The sequence below is a fragment of the Zonotrichia leucophrys genome, chromosome 1 (genome assembly GCF_028769735.1).
Source record: "Zonotrichia leucophrys gambelii isolate GWCS_2022_RI chromosome 1, RI_Zleu_2.0, whole genome shotgun sequence".
Taxonomy (NCBI): Eukaryota; Metazoa; Chordata; class Aves; order Passeriformes; family Passerellidae; genus Zonotrichia; species Zonotrichia leucophrys.
The window spans coordinates 12,297,062-12,322,610 of NC_088169.1; the positions used below are offsets into that span (position 1 = coordinate 12,297,062).

The 25,549-nt window shown below is 35.9% G+C and overlaps 1 protein-coding gene across 4 annotated transcripts in view; it reads right to left on the reverse strand.

Annotated features, from left to right (window-relative positions):
* Nucleotides 1-25,549, reverse strand: part of IL1RAPL1 (interleukin 1 receptor accessory protein like 1) — a 686,647-nt gene that overhangs the window by 165,214 nt on the left and 495,884 nt on the right. For 3 of the 4 annotated variants that reach the window (XM_064707010.1, XM_064707004.1, XM_064706999.1), the window contains exon 6: nt 5,304-5,378. The exons of the other annotated variant lie outside the window; for it this stretch is intronic. In XM_064707010.1, coding sequence (XP_064563080.1) covers nt 5,304-5,378 — 75 coding nt within the window. The remainder of the gene's footprint in view (nt 1-5,303; nt 5,379-25,549) is intronic. 4 annotated transcript variants of the gene reach the window in all.

Here is a 25,549-nt window from a genome sequence, read left to right on the forward strand (position 1 = left end):
CACTTTTTATTAACCAGTTTGCACATAAGTCATGAACTATGTGAGTTTTTCAGCAAAGCTTTTTCCTAATGTTTCACTAGGTGAGTATAGCCCAGGAATTGATATAAAATGAAACCAAAATATTTCAGAATAGTGAGGTTATAAAATTCCCAATAAAAAAAAATTGTTTAAATCTTTTTGCAATAAATAGTTCAAACAGAAAAAGTATTTTTAATTTTAATTTCTTTTCAAAACACTCCATGTTGTTTTTTGAAAGGATAATCCAAACTCTTAAATAAATATTAAAAAAATTAGAAGACACTGGAAAAGTAAATATTGAAGTTACAGTTTTAATAATTCCCATGTGAAACTGTTGCCGATATTATGTTAATCTGATCATAGAATATATCAAAGAGCAAGTGTCCAATTGATACACATAATCAAAAAAAAAGTTTGATTTTGTTCAAAGACAGTTGATGTCTGTCTTTTAAAATCATATAAACTTGAAATTCTTCATATAATGAAAAAAATATGTTTGTATTGCAGAGTGAATAGAGCATTTACATGTAATCTGAAGAAATTAAAGTTCTCAATATTCTTTCAATTCAATTTCCATCCTGAAAGGAGTCACTGATTGCTAGTTATTGCATATCACTTTAGTTAATATATTTATACATCTACTGATTAATCTAGTTAAGGATGGCTTTTGTCAAGATCAATTTCCGTGGAAGATTTTTATGACAATGCAGTGCGGTAAATGCATCAGCATTCTTCCGTCCCTGATGGGGGAGCTGTTTTCTATTACTACCTTAGAAATAATATACTAAAAGTATTTGCATTAAATTTTTTCTTGAATCTGTGCCAGGAAGGGTGAGAAAGAAGAAATCCCCAATTCACTACACGATAGTTAATTCAATTTTATCAAAATAATGTCCTAGACAAATAATGTCCAAAACTGATATGCTCCTTATAAAAAAATTACTTGGTCACAAGTAATGTTTTGGGTTGAATGGAATTTAGGAAAATTCACTTTATTCAGTTGACAGGGAAAGTCTCTTGGTTCCTGTACAAACTTACCTTTTAGGTCCATTCATATTGTGCTGGAAGTACTTTATTCCTTTTTTGTTTAATTGTTTGTGGGATTGTTTTTTTGTTTGTTTCTTTGTTTCTCTTTTCTAACATCACACCTACTTAGCTAAAAATAATTCAACAATAGTTTTATATTTCTGGGTTGATTTTGGCATGTGAAATTACAGCCTTGTGCAGAACCAGGAGACACACTGAAACAGTGGGGAGGACAGAGGCTAACTACCTTGTGAGATGTTTAAAATAATTATTTCATGTTTTGTAATTTTTTAATCCAGATCCATTTTTGTCTGGTGTAGAATCACATTTATCTTCTTTAATAATATGACATGAACCAACTGGTTCCTAAAGTCAAGCTTTTTTGAGTCAGGCCAACAGTATTCTTTGTTTCCTTGAGGGGGGCAGATATTGGACAGTGTTAGTGTGAAAAACACTGTAACCTGAAAGGTGAAACTGAAAAGAGTCAGAATTTACCAATAAAAAATCCCAGAATATAATTTTTAAAATAAGTTTACATATAATGGATATGATATATTTCTATCATAAACACATAACATGTGCATGACTCTATAATTAAAAATATAGTTACCCAAAGTCCTAGGGTAACAATATATAAGGAGTAATGTTAATTAAATCCTTTCTGAACAGGTCTGTGTTAGTGTTTTCAGGTTTGTGTTTTCATTACTGTTACAAGGGGTCTTATGTTATCAGGGATTTGTACATTTGATTTGGTTAGTATGTTGAAGGTAAGAAGAAGAATATTGTGGAACTCAGCTCCTTGGCCATTATGTTCCTCATTCCCATGCCTTGCCTCCCCTGACCTCCTGCTCATTGCAGCTTTTCTCTCCTGGCCCACGCTGCTACCACACCACAGAGGGGCTCAGAGCAGAAAACACTCTTCATCTTCCTACAGCTCCAAGCTTTGCAGGACACAATCTTTTGAAGAGAGTATTTAACATAATGTTTTATCTGGAAATGTTGTTTCCAGAGAAGTAGTTTGTAGTGGGGTCACATAGGTACCTAAAAGCCTTTTTAACAGGAGAAAAGCTTGAATGTAATTAGCATTTTTTATCCCTGCAACAGGATTAAGTAAGTGATTGCAAAATTGGAAGTGAAGTAACAAACAGAAAACATAAAGTCCAGAAACTAATGTTTCTTTCCTCGTCTAGATTTTTGTACTTCATTCCATAGCTCTCCCATGCTATTTCTTATGAAAAAACTTTGATAAATTAAACTTGCTTTCAGTTTTTATCCTGTCCTTCTATCTCGTGCATTTCTGGTTACTATTCAGTGAAATAAACAGATATTTCTGATGATATATCAAGATACCTTTAAAGTGACTCTCTAAAGTTGCTAGTTGCAGAACAGCCATCCTTAACACACTCCCAAATACCAGCTGAAGGGCCTGACCTCTTTTCCTCAAACAGCTCTGGATACTTTGAGCATGATGGGAGCCTGTGGGTTCCTAGGATTGAGGTGTGCAGATTCTCCTGCTCTGGTTTCTCACATTTTGCCTTAGCAAGCCTGACTTAAACCATATCAATTACCCCTTAGGGAAACTCCTCCCTTCAGTCACATCCTGCTCTGATGTTGTTTCATGGAAGCCAAGCAAGATAATAACCCAATAGGATTGTGATCCCATGGCTTTAGTTTTATTAGCTGTGTATAGAAGAGCCCACAATGCCTCATGTGTCTGTCACCCAGCAGTGCTGGAGCCAAATGAATAGGATGTGTCTCAGATATGTTCTGGGGGTTGGATCCACCTCTAGTTAGATACTGCATGGAGGTGTTCTGTTTAAGAACTGAATTCCAGTAGTTCTTTCAGTGGAAATACACTGTTATTACTGTGATCTTCCTCAGAAGTGCCCAGCACTGCTCCACAGAGGAAGATTTGGAGGTGAACCATCACCATTGACTTTTCAGTACATCCTGTGCACCTGGAGCTACACACATCCCTGTAACGTAGGTGTGACCTCCTGAACATTCCCTGACACACACACATAACCTCTTTCATTTCCAACTCCAGCTGGAGGACTGTGAGGTGAGAAGGACAGAAATGAGGCAAGAGAGCAGGAATTCAACAATTGGTTATCTGCTAAAGAAATCCTGGACTGCCCCAAGCTCCTAGTTCCTTGCTCTGTCTTCACTTTGGGAATGGGAATACCACCCATTCCACTTCTCCAGCATCCACCAACACTTTGATTTTCCAAGTAAGGGACAAACACACCATCCCAATTACATTCTGGAGGACTAACATTTTATGGCAGTGTCTAGACCAGTCACAAGATGTGGCCATCCCACTCTCAGCTGAGCAGAATTCTCCTGGCTTCGACAGCCATCTAAGTGAACCTTGGCATTATTCCAACATTAAAATATTCTGCATCTCTGCAAGGTATTAACTGAACCCCAGAAATGAACATTGGCTTTCCTCAGGGAAACACAGACCTTTCAAAGGTTATCCATGCCACTAAGGCATTAAATCTAAGTGCAGAAAAACACAGTTTTATGTTAGGGAACCTTCAGTTTTTTTCACTTGTTCCAGTTCTCACAGGTTTTTTACAGGCTTTTAAACAACAAATTAATATATTCTTGTATCTTCTTGATATAAGGCTATAAGGCTAAGTACTGTAACATCACATTAATTTATGGTCAGACTTTCCCATCCATGTCTGAAAGTGATGTTTTCAAGTTAACTCTTTTATATTCACCAAAATCTATTTAGTTTTCTGAAAACAGTCTTTTTCAAACCCAGTTCTTTTCAAATTACTTGATTTTTTAGAACTATGAAAATTCAAAACTGAGATTAATTCTAAAACTCATAGACAAAAAGCCTCTAGCTAGCCATTAATAATTACACTCTTCTTGAAATAGTCTCACCATAAAGTATAGTTAGCAGGACAACATCAAAACCCAGAAAGGTTCTGCTTTTTTTGTTTTTTTTTGTTTTTTTTTTTTTAATCAAAAATATCTCAGTAAGCCACATTAGTTAAAAAACAAATGTACAGTCACTTTGCTTTCTGTTCCCTAGTCTTGTGTTCAAACAACCTAAAATCATTTAGGACTGGCATCCAGGAAAGATTTTCTGAATCAGTGTATCAGAAACAATACCTTCAGAACAATGGAAAGCTCTAGAAGGAAACATGCTACGTGTCTTCTTTTCTATACAATAGTTTCTAAAAAAACGATATATCAGCATATCAGAAATTTACCTGGATAGCCTGAATCATTCAAAGTAATAGTTTACTAAATCAAAGAAAATATGAGTTATTCTCTGGCCACTATTAGCCATAAGCTGGTAATCACCATAAAATGCTCTGCCAATGACTGTCAGAATTAATTTGCAAGCCTTCTGCTTTTTCTGATGTTGTGTTGCAGAATGTACTGAGCTTCACTTGCAGTATTTTTTTCTATGAGATTTATATATATTTTTTCCTATGAGATTTGTTTCCACCAGATTGGTTTCCATTTTCTCCTGTAGCCAACATGCCAGAAAATCTATCAATAGGTTACTGTTCTGACACCAAAGCATAATTCCAGTGGAACCTACTGTTTGTTTCTTACAAGTTGCCTTCATTGCCAATCCACAAGAGAGATAAATTGCTATATCCTGCAAAATCTAGTAACACATGCACTCAGTTTTGGAGCCTTCATTACTTCTGCAGCAGTAGGACGTGAAAATGACCAATCATAGCCACCATCCACTAGACTAGAAAAAGTGAAACAAAATGCTTTCTTCATGCATCAATTTCTCTTCATTCACTTATGCATAAATGTCCATACATTCAGAATTATCAGATGTTATTATGATAACATTACTGTTTGCTGGATGATTTGCCCAGCACAACCTTTGTAATTACAGAATATCTTTGCTGCCAACAAAGCACAGAAGTCTTCTGAGCAGAACTTAAACCACAAAATCTCAATGAATCGCAAAGTATGTACAAATATACAGAGAAGGGAAAGTTTAGGAAGAAAAGTTCAGATACTCTGATTACTGTTTGACTTTCAGGAAGATAAAACCTAGTATCAGTAACCAAAAGCTTAGCATTCAGTATTAATTATTAAGAATTTTTTTGTCAACAACAATCTTGTCAATGATATAGCATACATCCCTGCATGGAATCAACATGTGTCTAATGTCTTTTAATTAAATTATTGATGTCAGCATGCCATCACATTCCCATTAACTCATCAAATTCCTTCATACAATTTGAACAGAGGTTATGTTTGCTACTTACCTAACTGGGTCTCCTGAATTGTTAGCTTACTCTCCAAGGGATGTAAAAGCTTTGGTGGTTTATCTGTTAGTGGGGCTAGAAAAGAAAGAAATTCACATATGTAGTGTTCTGATTATTATTGGGTAGACTAAGACTTGGTTTTATACCTATTATTTCAAGAAGGCTTTGGTTTTCTTTTGTTTTAATAATGTTCATGCCTTCAGTAACTGTAAATGTTTTTGCTTAGACAGTAAATATAGCAGCAAAATTAAAGGTCCTTGTATTAGGAAGTAATTTCTTTGAACCCCCACAAAAACAAACAAAGAAACAAAAAAAAAAAAAAAACACCAAAAAAGCAACCAAGCAATAAAACAAAACCAACAAAAAACCCCAAACCAACCAACCAACAAAACCCCAAACCAAAAATGCACTGACATTGCAATTTTCTCTTTCGGTAAATATTATCCAGAATTTCAGTTTGCTGTGATATTCAATTGCTTTTCTATAAGGTATAGTCATTAAAAGATAAATAACATAAATTACTGTAAAACAATTTAGAATATTTGATGACAATTTTATTTGAAAGGTATTCCCAACACTGAAACTTCATAAAGTGGAGTACTAAATAAGTTTTCAAAATCCAAGGAATGCATACAGTGAAATAATGTCAAGATTCCTAATATAATGGCTTCTCTTTTACCTTTTAGTCTACCCTGAAATAATATTAGTAGACTTTATGCAATAATGGAATAGAATGAGTTTTGTAGTGGTAAAAAACCTTCTGAAGGTAGTTGAAATGTGTTCAAACCATGCATGTATATAAATCATCCTATTCTACTAAATATAACATCTGCTTACTTGATTTATAGAAGTGACATTGATTATTACTACTTTTGTTGTTGTTAGCAAGTGTACTTTTTACTGTGTCTGAGAGATGAGTGCATGCCATATGAAACAAAAAGAATAATTTTTTCCCTTTAATTCTGGTAGTAAACATTCATGGGAAGTTTCCAACTTTTCTAGTCACCTGCAACATTTTGATATTCTGCTTTTCAACATCAATTCATACTTCAGTTTTTAACACAGATTATGGGCTGTCGCAGATTTAAAATACATTTGACATTTTGATATAGCTCTAGAATATTTGTTCCCTTCAACTTGTCAAAATCAATGCTCCTTTTCTTACTGACACACACACATACCCATATGTGTATGGGCTTAATCTACTAAACACACTTGTCTCCTGTCAGTGGAATAGCAGGAGAAGTTTATTTGCATTCTCTTCATTATGTTTCCCCTGGTCTTTTAGTAAATTATCAACGTTCTTTAAAAGGTACAGCATTAATTTCAACTTTGCAACAATTAGAGAATGGAACCATTATCAACTTGTGTTTCTGCTTTATGGACATTATCCTTTATATGATAAAAGTATAAACCCACTCAGTTGGTATCAGAGGTATTAACCCATCAGACCTAGCAATGAATCAAAATTCAGGGGAGTGGTAAAACACGTGTACTTGGTCCAAAAACCTTCTCTCAGCTCATTCTTCTTACAGCTCCTAGTCTCCATGGGAAATCATTCTGCACTACAGGATTTGGAGAGAGCTGAAAGGTTTTTGGCATCATCTCTGGCTTGCTACTTTTCTTTACACCAATGCTAATTCTTTTTATCTGTTTTTCTCTCTATTTTTTTTTTCCTTAAAGGCTAAAGTGGGTGGAAGGGAAAAGGATTCAAAATATATTTTCTTCTTAAACTGTAAAATTAGTCATTCCCATTTCTTAACTTCTCTGTAAAAGCTCATAATTCGTCAGCACATTGCCATTTTTTAAACATCCACTATGAATTTAAATTTAATTTTGCATTTCTGTCATTTTCAACTCAATTATTATTCATCAGATAATGTCTTCTGAGTCACTGTTTTTCTAAATCTGTTTTGAAACTGTGAGCAAAGTTCCCTCATTGTAAGTAAAGATATAGTAACTTGTGGAGTTAATATGAATGCAATGAATAAGTAGATTAAAAACCAGCATTTTTTCACTTTAAACAAAGATCAACATTACTTTTATGATCCTGTATCTCAGGTCTCTAAGAAGCTTTCTACTTTTAAATTAAAAGGCCCCGGATGTGGAGATAAGTTATCCTTCAACAGAAGTATGATGTTGTTATAAAATTAATGTCCAGTTTAATTTTTGAGATTTAATACATAATTAAACAAATAAAATGCTACTGAAAACAATAAGTTAGACACATAATTGATGCATCAGAATCACAGGAGCATGTAGGTGGAAGGATCCTTTGGAAGCTGAGTGACCCAACCTCCTGTTGGAAGCAAGGCCAATACAGGAGGTTGTCAGGACCTCCTCCAGTCACATTTTGAAGATCTCTGTGGGTGCAGATTTCACCATCTTGGGTGTTCCAGCTGCCAACCACCCAGTGGCCCTGCACTGGACTTGGTTCAGTACATCTGTCTTTTTGAACAGCAAGAAGCTGAAAATTTCTCAGTGTCCCAGGTGTGGCCCCAGGATGGGGAAGGATCACCCTCCTGGACATGCTGGCTAAAGTCTTGCCAAGAGCTGTGCAGTTGGGATTTACCAACTCATGCTCAATTTATTGTCCACCTGGGCTGACAGGACCATTTATGCAAAGCTTTCTCCTACTCAGTCAGTCCCAGGTTCTGCTCTCCTGCATGAGATTATTCCATTTCTAGACCAAGATGCTGCTTTTGCCTTTAATAGACTCTCAAGGCTTCCTGAAGGAGCATCTCTGTTCTCTACTATTTCACCCATTCCTCCCATTTTACTTAGAGTGCACTCTGTCCCATCCCCCAGGAGTACAAAACCTCCCTAATCAAAACCTCCCTGGTAAAACAAAGATTCAACAGAAATAAATTGCATCATATTCTTATTTTAAAGGAATAGTTGCCATTGTTTGTAATCATAAGACTTTATATTTAGTAAGAAATGTAACTAAAAATTCTAAATTGGGGGAAGTATCCCAGCATTGTATTCCTTTAGATGTCTACCAATCTGATACTTTTGTATGTCTGTTCTATAAGCAATCACATTTTCCAGGGCCAACTCCTTCACCAGTCTAGAAAAGGAAAAATACCCTTGGGTACTCTGCATTCCAGAGCTTTAGACTGTAGGGAACTGCTGTGAATAGGAGTTATATAAGCAAGGAAAAGAATTTAAATAACTATATGTGCTTAAATATCAAATTTTCCAGGGTGATTTGAAACTTTTTCTCAGTCAAACAGGGCATTTTAGTGCCTGTTATTTGATCCATTTCTTGGCCTGAAAATGTATGTAAGTTTTTTCTGGCATATTAATTCCAGTGGTCTGAGGAGGAGGTGAGAATTTCTCTACACCTCTCAAGTGTCCCCTCTCCATTATGGAGAGTCAACATTAATGGACAACACAGAGTTACTGCAATCTTCGTTTAGTTTAGAATCTCTGGAGTAGACCTATGTATCTTATATAAACTTTTTCATATCCTTAAAATCATGAGGAATGACTTCTTAACTAGTCCATGTGAGAGTCTTAACTAAGCCATGTGAGAGTCTTCAAAATCAATATTATTTTCAGACAAATATATTGAGCCACAATTATCTACTAAATTGAACAGCAAAAGCATAATTTAATCCTTTCTTACTAAAATTTTACTAAATATCAAAATTCCAAGAAAATTTATAAAACTCACAACTATGTCTGTTCTCTTAAATAAGTTAAATAACTTTTATTCTCTTTTTTTTTAAATAGACACACAAAGGCAATAATTTTCATGTCCTACAAAAATATCCATGATTTGAAAGTACTTCCTGTTCTGTACTGTATGCAGAGAACAAAAATCCTTTGAATACGTTTAAAAATATAAAGAGAAGATCCTCTTCCCACCAGGTAGTGCTTATCAACATGGCTGTCACACAGGAGGAACAGAGCGCTCGGGTTCCTATTCTTGCATGAGGGAATTCTCAAGTCTCTTGGCAAGAATCTTAGTTCCTGGATATTATTATCTACTCATGCATGGATTCACTTCTCCCTTCCTCCCTCTTGGTTTTTTCTTTCTTTTTCCTTCTCACTTCTTTTTTTTCCTTTGTTTTTCACCACCCTCACATCACCCCTCCCCCCTCCACTGTCCACCCCCACCACTTTAGAATCAAGGAATCATTTTAATCAAAATTGGTATATTCCTCTTTAAAAACAATGGGGATTGATAGGTCAGTGCCTTTTAAAGGAAAGCTGTTTGATCATAAATCAAGTTTACAGCTCATCTTATGTTTGACTTCTGAACCATCATTGATGAATGGTTTGAAAACAAATATGTGTCAAACTTGAAGTAAACTAAAGCTAAAAAATAAAAAAGGTGAAGTAACCAATTCTGAAGATTTATTAAAAATTAATATACAACTTCAGAAATACCAGTCAGCTGCAGACATATCGATCCTGCTCAGAGAAAAAGTGGCTAAATTCACATTCCGTGTCTATCAGATTGGATGTACATTTAAAATATATTGAACAATTTTTCTGGCGGTAATGAAAGTGAGAGCCACCACAATCAGTCACCCTGCTGGAAACCAGCCAGAAGATAATATTTTTACATCAGCCACTGACTTCCATGCTCCTCTTCCTACGCTGCTGCTTTAGCTTCAGATGAATGTGGTCACATGACAGGTACATACACTTGCTCTGTGCAAAACACCATCATTTGGAGAGACCAGCCAATTGTTAGATTTTAACACATGCAATGAAGAAATCTTAATTCAACCTGTATATCAAAAGAGCACTAATCTGGACATCAAAATGCAGCAGCCTCAAAATGAACAAACTTAATAATAGAAAAAAATATAATTCCAAAGATCTAGGTTTATGTGTGTTTTATGAAGTGCTCTCAGATTCTCCCTTGAAAATAACTACAAAAGGTTTTAATTTCTTAGAGGAAGACAGGGTTTTCTGGAAATGTCTGAAAATCAGAAAGCCAGTTTATTGTGTGGACATTTCATTCCAGGCAAAAATTCACAGGAATAGTTGCCTAACTTGTCCAGTCTGAGTTATATATATTTTAGAACATTTCTGGTTCAAAAGTTTTATTGAAGTAAAAACTACATTTTGAGGATGAAAATCCTTCTGATCCTTCTGAGATTTGAGATAATGCAATGAGATTAAACATCTTATGTTTATGAACTTAGACCATTTTAGAAAAAATGACTGACATGTCCCTGGAAGATATTGTAACTATAGCACAGGATAAAATAGGGGGAAGAATTCATTGCTATGCAAAGGGAAAATATTCCTACACTTTGAAATCAAAGGACATCAGAGACATGGAGTTCTTTTCATGAAGTCTGTGCTGTTTCTTTGAATTCAACCCACAGTTCAAAAAGACTCCATCTCTTGGTTTGTGTTTAGAAACTTAAGAGAATTCCTCACTTCCATGTACTTTCTTGCTAATTTTCTGAGCTTGTGTTTCTTTTTCTTCTATATTTGTTATGCCAATTTTGTCATAGACTGATAATTGTGAAGACAAGGTACTTCTGTCAGGGGAGGGATATCTGAGGAGGATATAGAGGAGGTCTGACTGTAAAGCGGAACAAGTTGCCCATAGAATCCATGGCTTCCCCAACCCTGGAAATGTTCAAGAACAGGCTGGATGGGGCCCTGAGCAGCCTGATCTAGTGGAAGGTGACCCTGTCCATGGCAGAAGGACTGAAATCAGAAAAAGTCTGAAGTCCCTTCCAGCCCAAACCATTCTACAGTTCTGCAGCAGAGGCAGCTCTGCTGCCTGCTCCACACGCTCTCAGAGCTGTCCTGGGCCTGGCTGTGAAGTGCATGGGGTGCACTCACCCTTCCAACTACCTCATCTGAACATTTATTCAAGCATTGTCAAGCATGATTATCTTATGCCAACATCAGTGGAGAAGGTTTGAATCTAGAGTAAAACAATGGACTTGGGTTTAGATTGTTATTTTAAAGGGTCATGAGAGGGCTCTGAAAATAATGCACTGTCATTGGAAAGCCCTCAGTTATGAAAAGTTGATATTGATGGCCATATTCAGGAAGCATAAATAATTATAATAATAGATGGAAAAACTATAGCATTCCAGCTGATAATTGCAGTGCCTTGAAAAACTCTGTTTTTTTTGGTTTGGTTTCTTTGTTTTAATAGAAATGTCTGAAAAAGAAAATGCAGTAATGCCATAGCAGTAGTCTACAGTAGATTGCAATAAAATTATGTCCAGCCTGAAGCTACAGTCTTGAAACATTAATCTACACAGTCACTGTCCAGATGAGTGTTGATACTGAGAAGTCTGAGATTCTGGAGAGTAAATGTGAGCTGAGCAAAAAAAAAATAATGCAATGCAAAGATGCTGGTATTTTTTCATTATTTCTCCATACATAGCTATAGTCCTATGTATTTGGACCTACCAATAGAGACATCAATACCTTTTAAAAACTAAATATGTGGCAAGGTCTTTCATAAGAAGGGAATTCTTTGTACCTGCTTGAGACTTAACAGCCTTAAATCTCTACTCTCAGTTGCATTCAGATTGGTTTTCATTCACAAGGGCATAATTTAAAGTCACATATGCCATGAATTGCACAGCAGCCCTGTAAGAATATTCTGCCTCGCTGTGTGCATGCTGAATCAAGCAGTTCAAACTGGGGGCAGATACTTATAAGGACACTCAAGTTATGTGTGCAAAGCCATAGGCATATGACTGTAAATGAGCTGTCTAATGTGACTTCATTTCCACTACGACTGACTCAAAATCAGCTTTTATCTTCTGAAATGTTCCCATAAATCTTGCATTGCAAGACAAAAACGTCTCTACTTTCAGTTTATGTCTTTCTCATTGTCTTCTCCTTACCACGCATTAAAAACCCACAAAAACAACTAAACAACAATTTCCCACCCCTACTGCTTTGGGCATTTAATGAAAATGGTTTTTATTTTTTACACATAATCATTTCTTCTGATGTTTGTTTGCAAACTGGCCATAATCTTTAATTTTTTTCAATAAGCATTTTTTCAAAAATAAAAACCTTTATAGTCCTTTGAATAGAATATCAGCCCTTCCTAAAAGAAAGTGCAGAAACAGCTAAACTTGTATTCAATGAAGTGGTGGCAAAAGTTTTCATTATGCATATTGAGAAGAGACATAACTAAAATGAAATATAAAAGGTGGGAAGAATATTTGCAAGAAGCCTTTTAAAATGTTTACAGCCCGTGAGTCCCCTGAGATTAACAGCACACTAAATACTGGAAAAGAGTAAATGAAGCCAGATGTTGGGGTTTTCATTATCTGCTCATCTCTAATTGAATCTGATGTGACACTTGTGCTATCCCTATGACTTCAGAGGAGATGTTAGTTTTCTTGAACACACAGTGACATTTCCCAGAGATCATCTCCATGGAAAAAGTACAAATAATCAAAAGGTTGCCATGGCAGATGTTAATGCAGTCTTGAAATACAAAAGAACAAAAGAATATATGTAGTTAAACAATTGAGTGAAATATCAGCCTAATATCTTGAGATGCTCTTCTTGGTCTCTTTCTGTGTGGCAGATTTGGGATTGACATACTGATCTTATGAAGAAAAAGGGAAGGAATAAAGTGATGCTTTGATTCTAAAATATTTTTTTAAAATTATAGTGACAAGATTCCCCATCTCCCACAAAAAAAACCCCAAACAAAAAAGAGACCCATAGTACAGAAAGCCAAATATAAATAATAAAGTATCTAAAATATCCAAAATATTTTTTCTCTTTTCCCTGTAGTTTCTCTACACTCCACCACTGTTTTTGTACAAAACTGATTCCTACAGCAAGATAATGGAAATGAGATTTCCTAAGTAGGGTTATTAAAAGGATGTCATGCTACAGCCTGGTCTACCTCCATGGTCTGTTAAATTTTTCCCTGCACTTGGGTATTAGAGGTATCAGATCATCTGGGGAAAAAAAAGAATCTTGTTTTTACAAAAAGTCAGATTATATATTTTCAGTGCATTTTTTAAAAATAAAATCTCTTGTTAGAAAAATAATTAAATTATGTATAAAGGAGCATTTCCACCAGCCAGTCCTCTGATGTTTCAGCTTAATGAAGCAGCTCACCAGCATGTCATTCAGCAGCAATGCAGGGAGAGCCTGTAAGGGAATCTGCTCCTGTACCCACATGTTAGTTCATGCCTTTGTTTTGAAGAGTCTTTAGGGAAGTGGTGTGTTTATAACTCTTTTATAAGGGTTGTGAAACAAATAGAAACACACAGTAGCCCCCAATGAGGCCACCTGAAAAGGTGTCATATTCACCAAGCAAAACATATTTATATAAATAATAATGATTTAGGCAAACTTATTAGAAAAGCCAGACTAAAAAATTATCATCAAGCAAGCATTCTGCATCACACTATTAAAATTTCTCTGCATATCATCCTAGATTCTAGCATGATTCATTCCATGATGAATGAAGGATTCATCCTCCTCATATCGTTAACCTGTTATCCTTCTTTTTATCTCTAGGTTAAAACACAGAAAATATGGGGATGGAATTATCATAAGGCTATAGCTTCCATGACTAGAAAAATATATATTTTTAACAATTACTCCATAATTCTTTCCAGACGACCCCAAGAATGTCTCATTTATATAGTCCAATTATTCAGTGATATTTACATTATCTTGTTCAGCCCTACCTTCACACTTGTCATTGAATTTAAGCAAGTATTTACTATTATTTCTTGTCATCAGTATTTTCACAATCATTAAAATTTCTTCCTGAAATTTAGCAGTAGTTTCCTTTTTTTTTTTAACCTATTATTTTTGTACCCTGTCTCAGATTTAGAGTTCAAACCCAAGGAATGGAGTGTATTTTAGAATCATTGGAATCATAAAGAAACCTGGAGAAGATCTTTAAGATCGTCAAGTCCAACTGCCAACCCAGCACTGTGCAATCCAACAAACCATGCCCCGAGGTGCCACATCTACAGGTCTTTTAAGTACCTCCTGTTCCAATGCCTGTTCTGTGGACCCTCTCCAGCCCCTCAATGCCTTTCCTGCAGTGAGAGGCCCAAAACTGGACACAGGATTTGAGGTGTGGCCTCACCAGTGCCGAGCACAGGGGGACAATCCCTGCCCTGGTCCTGCTGCCACACTATTGCTGATCCAGGCCAGGTGCCTTTGGCTTCCCTGGCCCCCTGGGCACATCTGGATCATGTTCAGCTGCTGCTGACCAACATCTCCAGGGTTTTTTCCACCAGGAAGATTTTTCAGCCACAATTTAAAGGACCCCATTGAAGGTAGCATCAGTAGAAGAATGATTTTTTAGGAAATGAATGGTAATATTGGGAAACTTGTTCCTGCCTTGCTTTTATTATTTCTTCATTTTTTCTTGGAGTTAGGGCAGATAGTTCTTGTATATACACTAGCTCATGACCTTCGCAGACAAATTCTAGATACTCTATTTTTTTTTAATAATTAAATCTGATATAAATCTGCTAATAATGCTGACATTTCAAAGTAAGATTTCTCAGCCTCTGAGGAGGCCTTGTAAAGAGAAGAGGACCCTAATCACCCTGACCACTTCAAATCTTCCAGTGAGCTGACATTTAAATGTCTTACAATTAAAGATTTTACATATTTCATAGAGTTTTCTCTTTCAGAATTTGTATTCAACCTTTTAATTCTGTTGCTCTATTTAAAAATCATCTGATTTAAAAGGTGACCAGCTCTCATTCTCTATTCAGTTTCTGTCTTAGATTTGTAAGATTAGAACAATTACTTTGTTCTCCAAGTAATTGCAATGATTTAGTCCTCTGATTCTGTCTTTGGTCTGCTAGGAATTTGGACATAGTGTCATTTCTTGTGACCTAAAACCTGAAAAAAATCCACTTTCATGAACAATAGCAAGATTTTTATTTTCTTTTTGTACTTCTTATTTGGTGCACATGTTTTTTTCTATCCTCTCAGGCAGTTTTTTTTAATCTACTCCATTGAGACAAGGGTTTTGCTTCTAAGTTGGGAGATTTTGGACTGTAAGAAAGCAAATATCACTCCTAATCTTCAAGAAAGGCTAGAAGAAGCATCTTGGCAACATAGGCTGGCCAGCCTTTCCTTGATCTCTAAGAAGATGATGGAACAAACAATCCTGAAAACCATTACCAAGATTATTAAGAACAAGATGATGATTGAGAACAGTCAGCATGGATTTACAAAAGTAAAATTGTGCTTAACCCACCTGGTAGCCTTCAGTGATGAGATGATGGGCTCAGTGGGCCTGCAGACAGCAGCTGATGCTGTTTATCTTGGCTTAAGGAAGGCTTGAAGGGCTTTTGTCTCACTGGCAAGCTCAATGGATTTTCTATGTGGATAGGGAGATGGGTTGTCAACTGAGTGAATTGATGGACTCAGAGGGCTGCAATGAGCAGCACAAAGATTTTGGGGCAGCCTGTACCACTGGGATCAGTGCTGGTTCAGCACTTCCTTAGTGATCTGGGTAATGGAGCACAAAACTGGGAAGAGTGGTCGATGACCAACAGGGCTGGTGCCACTCAGGGGAACCCTGACAGGCTGGAGAAATGGTCTGGCTGACAGGAACACCATGAAGATCAACAAGGTGAATTGCCAAGTCCTGTCCCAGAGGAGCAATAATCCCAAACTTCAATACAGGCCTGGAGCCGAGCAGCTGAACATCGGATGGTCATGGAAGGGCCTTGGATCCATAGAACACAGGTTAGCTGTGAGCCAGCACTGAGCTCTTGCAGCAGTGAACACCAGCAGCACCCTGGGCTGCATCAAGCAGAGCACGGCCAGCAGGCTGAAGGGGATCCTTCCCCTTTTCTCAGCTGTGATGAGACACAATCTGGAGTGTTGGGCCTGGCTCTGGACTCTCCCACACGAGAGAGATATCAACATTCAGGGATCAGGACAGTGAAGGGCCACAGTGATGACAGGGATTGGAGCATTTCAGACAAGGAGAGACCAGGAGAACTGAGACTGCTCAGCCTGAAGAAGAGATGCCTCAAAGGGATCTTGTCCATGTCTAAGAAACCATGATGGCTGAAGTCAAGATAACAGAATCATGCTCTTCTCAGGGTAAGGGACAGGAGAAGAGGCAATGACACAGGAAAAAAAAAAAACCCACAGGAAATTCCACTTAAAGATGAGAAGAATATTGTTCACTTCATAGATGGTGACCCACAGGAACAGGTTGCCCAAAGATACTTCATTATCTCCATTATTGGAGATTTAAAACCAACCGGACATAACCCTCAGCAGCCTGCCCTCTCTGTCCCTATTCTGAGCAAATGATTGGAACAAAATATCTCTAGCAGGTTTATACTTGTTGTATAATTTTCAGCAAATATTAGCACTGTACAATCAGGTTTGGAAAGCCTGGAGAATTCCCCGGGTATCCTGAGTACTCAGTGTCTGTGCAGCAGGTGGGATGGGGGATGTGCCATGCAAATTCCACTATAGAGCTCCAAATTTGATCATACAGATGTTGTGCCTGGTTTTATACTGTGTGCACAGATCCTTCCATTGTAGCAGCAGACACCCTGGCACAGAGGACTTCAGATTTGCATCATCTCTGTACAAATCTTGTCTGAAGTCTCAGCTGTGCAGTTTTTGTTTCCATACATTTTCTGGTTCTCAACATGGTAGGAAATCAAGGTCTACCACAGGACATGAAAACCAAAAAAGTTACACAGTCCATGTAAGGAGAGGGAGAAGAACATGCCTGAGAACAATAATATCTGACACATATTGTCCATTTAATGTGCCAAGCTTTAAATAAAGCTCTGTCTACAAGCCCAGTGTGGCAGATGTTATATTAGCACATATCATACAGTTACTTGGCAACAAACAGAGATTAGACATCATAAACATTTGGTCTGCAGAAATGTTACCAGAGCTGGTGATTACACAACCATATTTAATGCTTGGTGCATAAAAATATCCACCCTAGTTTTGTATATACTAACTGTGTGTAAAGCAAACTCCAAACTTTTTCAGCAAAGGGCCTAGTTAAATATGTTAGAATTTTCTAATCTCTTTCAGCATTTCCTACAAGGCACTATTCAGTGTCATACAGAGGATCCCCATTAGAAAGGACATGTCTGTGCTAAAATACTCTATTTCAGAAGTTCAGTAACATGTGCTGGTGAGCAAGGGAAAGGTTCAGTGCTAACAAATCCATGCTGCTTCTAGTGTTTGAGCTCCATGCCACTGCACATGCTACACGTCATCAGGGATTCAGGAGCCTTCATCCAGTTTCCAAAAATGGTGTAGATACTTAGGAGCCCAACTGTCATGTCAGTCCTCAAAAACTTGTTATGGATCCCCTTTGTTTAATTCTTTTGTAAATCCTACTTGGTGCCATAATCCTTGTGTAAGTCTAGGAGCAGGAATATAAATCCCCATAAAACAAGTGACTTGCATGTAAAGTTTTTCTTTTTTTTTTTTTTTTTTTTTTTTTTTGGAAAATGCCATTTTCTATCAAGTTAAACTGTTTAAAAATGGATAAGAAATCTGGGATGCAGAGTCTGTGTACAAAGTAGCACCACGACCCATTTTGCATACAAATACTCTTGGCTTCTGTTGATATGGGTGACTTTGCTCTGAATTCTCAAAGTACATTACATGCCATGCTAGTGAAAAGATAAAATTAGCTGTCACCTCAAATGCAAGATAACAAAACCCTCATACCTGTATGGAACCTTAAAATGTGTATCTGTAGCTCTCCTACAAGAAATGAAGCTGTTTTTACAAGTAGTTAGAGAAAGAAAAAGATTAAATCAGAAGTACATCAATTTTTGCAGATGACAAATAAAAATTACAGAGAGAATAGGAAAACTTTGCTTCCATGAGAAAATACGCATCCTTATATTGATTGAGGGATGGCTCCTCAGAAATATTTCATCCTTGTGTTCTGTTTTGATAGCAAAGAACAAATTTTCTTTCCACAAACAGCTGAGTGTAGTAGCTATTATTTTACATGGCTCTGGGTCTTTTAAGGAGAGAAAAAGGCAAGTGAAAGTTATTACCCAGCAGTAACACCCATACCTTTTCTATGTAGTGCACTGACTGAGAATAGTCTGTCCAAAAGTCTGATACCTCCATTTAACATTTTTGAATTCTTAGTAACAAAAAAAGTCCCCTTAAAATTTAGGCAATAAAGATTAGTACACAAGGTCTCCACAGACAGGACAGCAAGCTACTGTATCAGAGGTGGAAGAAAGGATCTCCTAAGTCAAATGAACAACAGATGATACCTTCTGCTCCCACATTCTGCTCTATTACATTCATAGAGCCATGCTGGGTTGGAAGGAATCTCTGAGATCATCTATTTCCACCACCCCTTCAACACAGCAGGGACACCTTCCACTAGACCAAGCTGCATCCAGCTCGACTTGGGGCACTTCTGGGAACAGGGCATCCACAACTCCTCTGGGCAACCTGCTCCAGTGTCCTACCACCCCCACAGCAAACATAACGAGGTCTGTATTTTAATTACTAAAATATGCAGATGGATTTTCATGATTAGATGGAACTTCAAAATCACTGGATATCACATTACCATTGTACCCCACAGATATCTGGCATTTAGGAAAACTAGACAGACTTGTCTTGTGTGTAAAGAGTCAAAAGACTTGTCAAAGTCTTGTTAACTATAATGTTTTAAAAAAGTTAGAAAGTTCTAACATTTTCTTTCTAAGTTACATCTCTGCTATATATAATTACAATATTTGTTGTTTTCTACCATGCAACTTCTTCTAGAGAGGATCCAGAAATTATTGCCTCTGTCAGAGGTTTAATTAACCTGTAACATTTGTTAGTGGCACACATGGAATATGTCTCTGGTATTTTATCATACACAATACAGGTAAGATATCATAGGTTTTACTATTGCAAATGGGTTTCACCAGGACTCCAAAAGCTACCATAAGTCCTTTTCATGCCCAATTCATAATATATAATCCCGGGCAGAAACACGGAAAGTAGAAAATGACACTAATTTTCAAAAAAAACCAGAAAAAGGTAAGTACTATCTATTTTTTTTTTTAAGCTGTTTGAGAAACGCCATGTTTATGGTGTTCTCTCCTTTCTTCCCTACAGTTTTCCTTTTTATCTAATAAATTCAGGTAAATCTCAGTGCAGTTGTTCAGAGCTGATTACTGGGGAACATGCAGTAAAAGGTATAATGGGGAATGGTACCTCAGCTAGGAGGTGGCAAGCTTAGTAGGCTCTAGGGCACTAACTTAAATTAGTTATTGAGTGAAATAATCACAGATTGCTAATGTAGAGCCCAACACAATGGAGGTTTCAAAGAATGAAAGAGCACTCCAAAAAAAGGAAACTCGAGGCTACCTTCTGTGTTAAGACTATGCATCATGTCTATTCAGAACTAAAAATTAAAAGAAAGGAAAGAAAATCACTCCCAAATTCACTTTGCATTAGGAAGAGTGGAGGAAAACATGAAAACATCACACATTTCTAGTGAAATTATCTGCTTGATGTATAAGTGCAACTTGCAGGCCTTGGAGCTTTTCCTTCTATTGTTGCTTCACTACTTATTCTGATAGAAGTGAATTTATCAAGTGTTGGTGGGGTCCCAAACCAATTCCATATGTATATCTTTATCCTTCATGCATACTGCAAAAATATTTATCAATATGCTACAGATTAGGTATTCTTCATCCAGACTCATGGTAAATTTGAATTTAATATATTTTGCTTGTGACAGCAACATAAATATAAATAATTAAAACAATAAAAATTATGCTGAGTGAGGTACATTTTTTCTGGGATTTCTTTCTGAGAGTAGAATTCACTTTAAAGTGTCAGGTGTATTCAAGGTATCAGAAATCAGCAAGCAAGAAATTGAAGGAAATTTTGGGGAGGAAGAACTCTGGAGCCATGACATAGTCAAATTCCAGGGGAAGACCTCATACTAGGAAGCAAATGTGGAAAGCAAAAGGAGTCTCAGTGAATGTGTGTTCCTTGATACATTCACATCTTTTTTGCTCCTGCTTTCTTATTTTTTAAAGGGAAATGTAGGAAAGGAGAAGATTTACCCTTGGTATATATTTTAAATCAAACCATATTTACCAGAGAACAAAAAAGCAATGGAAGGAAAAGAAAAAAAAATTAATACTATATAGAAAATCATGATAGAAAATTGTCAAGTGTAATACTGGACAGACTTCAAAAAACATATTTCATAAACAAATATTGTAAATACATTAAAAACAGGCTGCATGAAATAAATATTTTTGAAAAGAGTCACTGAAAAATTGTAAATTTTTCAATAACAGGAGCCCTATTCAAATATTAATCAGAATACCTCATCAACATGTAGATATTTCAAAGAGTTTCTAAGTGTGCACATATTGTGTGAACTATCAGAATCACAGCTAGGTGAGGCTGCAAAGAACTGCAATCTGGAGGTCATCTCGTCTAAAACCCCTGCTCAAAACAGGGCAAAATTACCAGCTCCTGTTCTAGGAACTTTCAACAAAAATGTTTATTATATTAATAAATTCTAATCTTCCTTTTCATCTTGCTTCTTTTCTTTGATAAATATGTTTTGAATGAAGAAAGGAGACTCCTCAGTTCCAATCCACTTCTGCTTTGCCCATGAGAGAACAGCCTCATGCTGGAGTTCTGACACAGGAACTCACGAGTGTGAAACTCTTCCAGACTCTTCTGAAACAGGTTTTTCACTGCTAAACTTTTTGCAAAGAAAATAAGGGCCAATTTCTCTGCCAAGTGTTGTCATTTTTTGAAAAAAAAACCAGACTTACTAAAAGCTGCCTGCAAGTGATAGCCAAGTTATTAATAGATGAGCATTGGCAGCAGACCTAGGAACATTTAAAATATGTTTTTAATCTCAAGAATTATTTCATACTATAGATTTTATTAATCAGCCTTATAAAATGTTACTTTGATGTTAAGAACAATCAGATATTCAGAAATAATTTCTAGTGCATGCTAGTATTTTTATTCTTGTAAATGCACCTTAAGATGCACTTAATAAAATTATTTTTACCTACTTTATAAGCATTATACTCTCATACTCCTCTGTATAACTGTTTTCTGTATAGTCTGCAGATATGTTTTAGCTTCTGCATCTCCCATCCTTCCCAGATATTTAAGTAGATTAAATGTGCATTTCTTGTTGTGTTTTGAACATATCCAAATGGAAAAAGACAGGAATTGAATATGGAAAACATGAATGGATGGCTACACACATGTCAAAATAAATAAAAAAATTTTGATGGTCAGATGGGGTCAACAACAATGTCACATTTCTGTAACTCTGGGATGGCTAAAAGTTGGAACAATAAGTAGAGATATAAACATTGTCCTCTAAAGTAAGTGGGACATTCATGGAAATATAATAGACTCTATGGTCTTCTGTCTATAAGCAGAAAAAAAATGCTGGTTTTGAGAAAATTACAATGGGCAAAACCCACAGTGTCCTTCTTCTGTTGACAATTATTTGGTTCTAAATAAAGAATTGAACTAATTATGTCAATAAAGTAATGTCTCAAGTTATTCATTTTTCTTAAAGATTTTCCTGCTGCTCAGCACTGTTGTCCATATTTTACATTCAACTTCTCAGCAGAAATAATTCCCACAGATTTTTAAATTGTATGAGTATTCAGGACCCACAGCTCTTTAGAGATATAGATGGCTTGCACTAAAATCATGAGCAGTGCTGACAATTTCCCCACAGGTTTAGAGAGGGCAAGTTCTGCCTCTGGGCCCATTGGTCCAGTCTGAGACCAGCGTGGTCTCACAATGTGCCAGCTGGTGCAAAACCAGCAGTCTGTTCTTCTGTTTTATCTGTAGTTAACAGGTCCACTGAGCAAACTAATGCATCATCACGGAGCTCCTCTAAAAGTTTTTGTTTCACTACGAATGGAAGTTGTTTTTTTAATTTTATTTGGTAGGCACCACTGGCTTAGATAGTTTGAAAAAAAAAATCCTTGCATAATAAATGAAAAATAAATACATAATTCTATATTAGAATGAAGAAAAACCATTAAGAGATCCCTGCTTCTCCAAACTGTGAACAATACAGGATATAAAATTTAAAGAAAAAAGAAAAACTCGCAGTGTGGAAAGTGAGAATATAGGAAACACTATAGGTTTTATCCACAAATTTCTGTATCTTTTCATTCAAGTAATTAACATGATTAAGCACAGTTTTCCCATCTGATTTAATTAGCTGTAATCATACCAAACTATTGTAAGTGGGCATTCAAGATATATGACACATCTTTTCAAATACGTGTACAGTTATTGTGAAAATGAATGTAATAGTAGCACTCACTAGCCCAAGGCAATTACAATTACAAGAACTGCTTGTTTAGTAAAAGGTCACAATCTGATGTCTTGCATTTGCCTGAAATAGCCTTGTCACTCCACAAATTCTAAGAGTGAAAGCATATTTTCAACAATCATGATTTATTAATTTAACTTTAGAACTGATTCCATGTTCTTCTGAATATTTTAATAACAAAAATTTAAAATATATATTCTTGACAGAAATGATGGATTAAACCTTTAAACTGCTTTTTATTCTTTTATTCAAGCAATTTATACATTTACCTATAGGCCTACTGCTGAATAAAGTACACCAGTTTTATGAAACACCAACGCTCTGACCATGATAATTCCTTAATGCTGTGTGAATCACTGAGAACTTTTTTAATGACCCTTTCCAAATTACATTAATCCTCAAGTTTCTTCCCACTGTCTCCTGATTAATTCACTTGCATTTTGCTGGAGGCAGCATGCATAAAGTCTTTGCCTTCAGCTGGATGGCTGGGGAGGATGCTTTTGGAAAAGTTCACATCACATCAATCAAGGATGAGTGCTCTTCCTCTGTCTGGCCATTCTGTCAGTGGCCTGGCTCCTGAAGCCACAACTCTTTCCAGAAACTCTTTTTCTTTCCCTTTTTCTTACTCTTTTCCTTACCTGCACTGCTACACTCTAGAGCTTCAGAGAATGCAATGCAATTAGTCACTTTAATTTTTGTTGCTAGCAGTTCATCAAACAGTATTTGGGAGAGGGAGGGGAATAATATAGAAATGAAGATAAATCTTAGGATAGATTTTCAGGAAAATGAATACTTTTTGAACATCCTGTGTCGTAAGAAGGAAATGGAATAACAATGAAGCCAGCTCTTGTTTGAAAAGCATGTGGAAAATGAAAATGCAAAACGTTCTTGGTTCACATAATGAATTAACTACAAAAAACCTACCAAACCTATGAAATATGCAAAATCTACTTATGGGGGAAAAAAGAAGAAAAAAAGAAGAAAGTATTATGGAATTAATAATGCATCCATACTAAAGAATGGATTTTTATGACAGATTTTTCCAACTCCGTAGTAACCATTAAATTTCTTAGGAGATGGTTATATTTCTTGGGTTTTTTCCTTTCAATTTATTAATAAAAAGCAAAATAATACATAAAATGCTAGCAAAAAATGCTGTGATGTAGGTTTTTATTGAAAAAATGTGTTTCTCTCTTGTTGACTACATGTAGAAGTGAAATATAATAAAAAAGTGCTGTCTTTAGACCAGGTATTCTGTACCAAAGCACAGTAGGGATATTCACAATGACAAACTATCCTTGCAAATAAGCAGAACAAAAGAAAGTTAATACAACTAGACAGTTTACAAATCAGATTAGAAAATCCACAATTTACTGAATTATAATTCTATTGCCTTGAATAACCTCTCAGACAGTGAACTGTGTCATTGTTTCATCTGTGTCATCTCCTACTTCATCTTTCTTTCCAGGCATATAATGAATATATTGAACACCACGTGCTTTCCTATGAAATACTGTATCCTTTATTTTTATGAAAACACACAAGATTTATTTTCCTTTTGAAAAACAATTCCTTACAAACTGAAACATCTCTCTAGCTTGAAACCTAAATTTATTTAGCATTCAATGCATAAAATTGTTTATCTCATGAATCAGACAAACAGCAAAATATATTAAACCACACAATTTAAAGTTTCCCAGCTATTGACCAAATAAGCCCCCTAGAAATTTTCATTCAAAGATATAGGCTTTTTCAGAAGCAAAATTAAACTGGGGTCTTTTTTTACATTTATATTTTCTGAAACAGGACCTATTTGCCATTAAACTAATATAAGTATCTAGTTTTCTTTATTTCTTCATGATTGAAGTATTTATTGATTCAAAGGCACACACATGGCATCTAATAATAACCTTCTACCTCCCTCTATACTTTCCTCCAAATAAAATTATAATCAGGAAAATTATTCAATCTTCCTATAAAAATTGGCAATGATATCTGAATGCATTATTACTCCCACAAAAAAACCCGAAACCAAACAACCTTTTTTCACAACATATATTCTTCTGCATAAGAATCTATGATCTCTGTTTTACCTAAAAAATATACTCAGTTCATGCATGACTTATAAAACCTTTGTTGTATTTTGAAAGTATTTATCTTGTTCAGACACCTGGGACAAACAGTGATTGGTGTCAATGTGTTTTTCATTCTTAAACATGTGTAGCAAATATTACAGGGCTGTGTAAGCAAGAGCAAGTTTGTGAACAACACAGGAACATCAGAACAAAACTACATCAAGTAAGTTATTTATTCAAATTCTTGATGTGATATTCAAAGATCTAGTCTCATCTGGAATTGCTGTGAGGGGAACTAGTCAAAACTTTATTTATTTTAATTAAAATCAGTTGCGGTCTATCTATATTTGCAACCTTTCCTTAGTCATATATACTTTATTAATCTCAACATTCACAAGAATGTACATTAAGCTTGCATGTTTATTTACTCTTTCAAGTTAAGCAGCAATTGAAGATGTGATTTCTCTAACTTCATGAAGCAATTAATCTAAGCACAAAGAAATCCTCTCCAAACAAATTTTGGTACAACGAATATTATCAGATTAACCTCTCCTTCTAATTAGACAGGTTACAATCTTGAACATGGACTTTCCTTTCTTCTGTTGCTCAGAGAAGCGAGATAGAACTGCCACTTTTGACCTTTGTCTTTTCTTCTTGGAGGGGGAAGGGGGCAAGGCAAAACCCTCCTGTCTAATAATGTTGTCTTTTTCACTGAAATGCAAAAGCTTATCAGAGTGCTGCTTGTCGGTATTAAAACTTCAAATTTAATTTCATAGGTATTATGGATAGAAATGTCAAATGCAAATGTAAAAGTAAGTCAGAGCAAGTAAAGAACAGAACAACAAACAAAG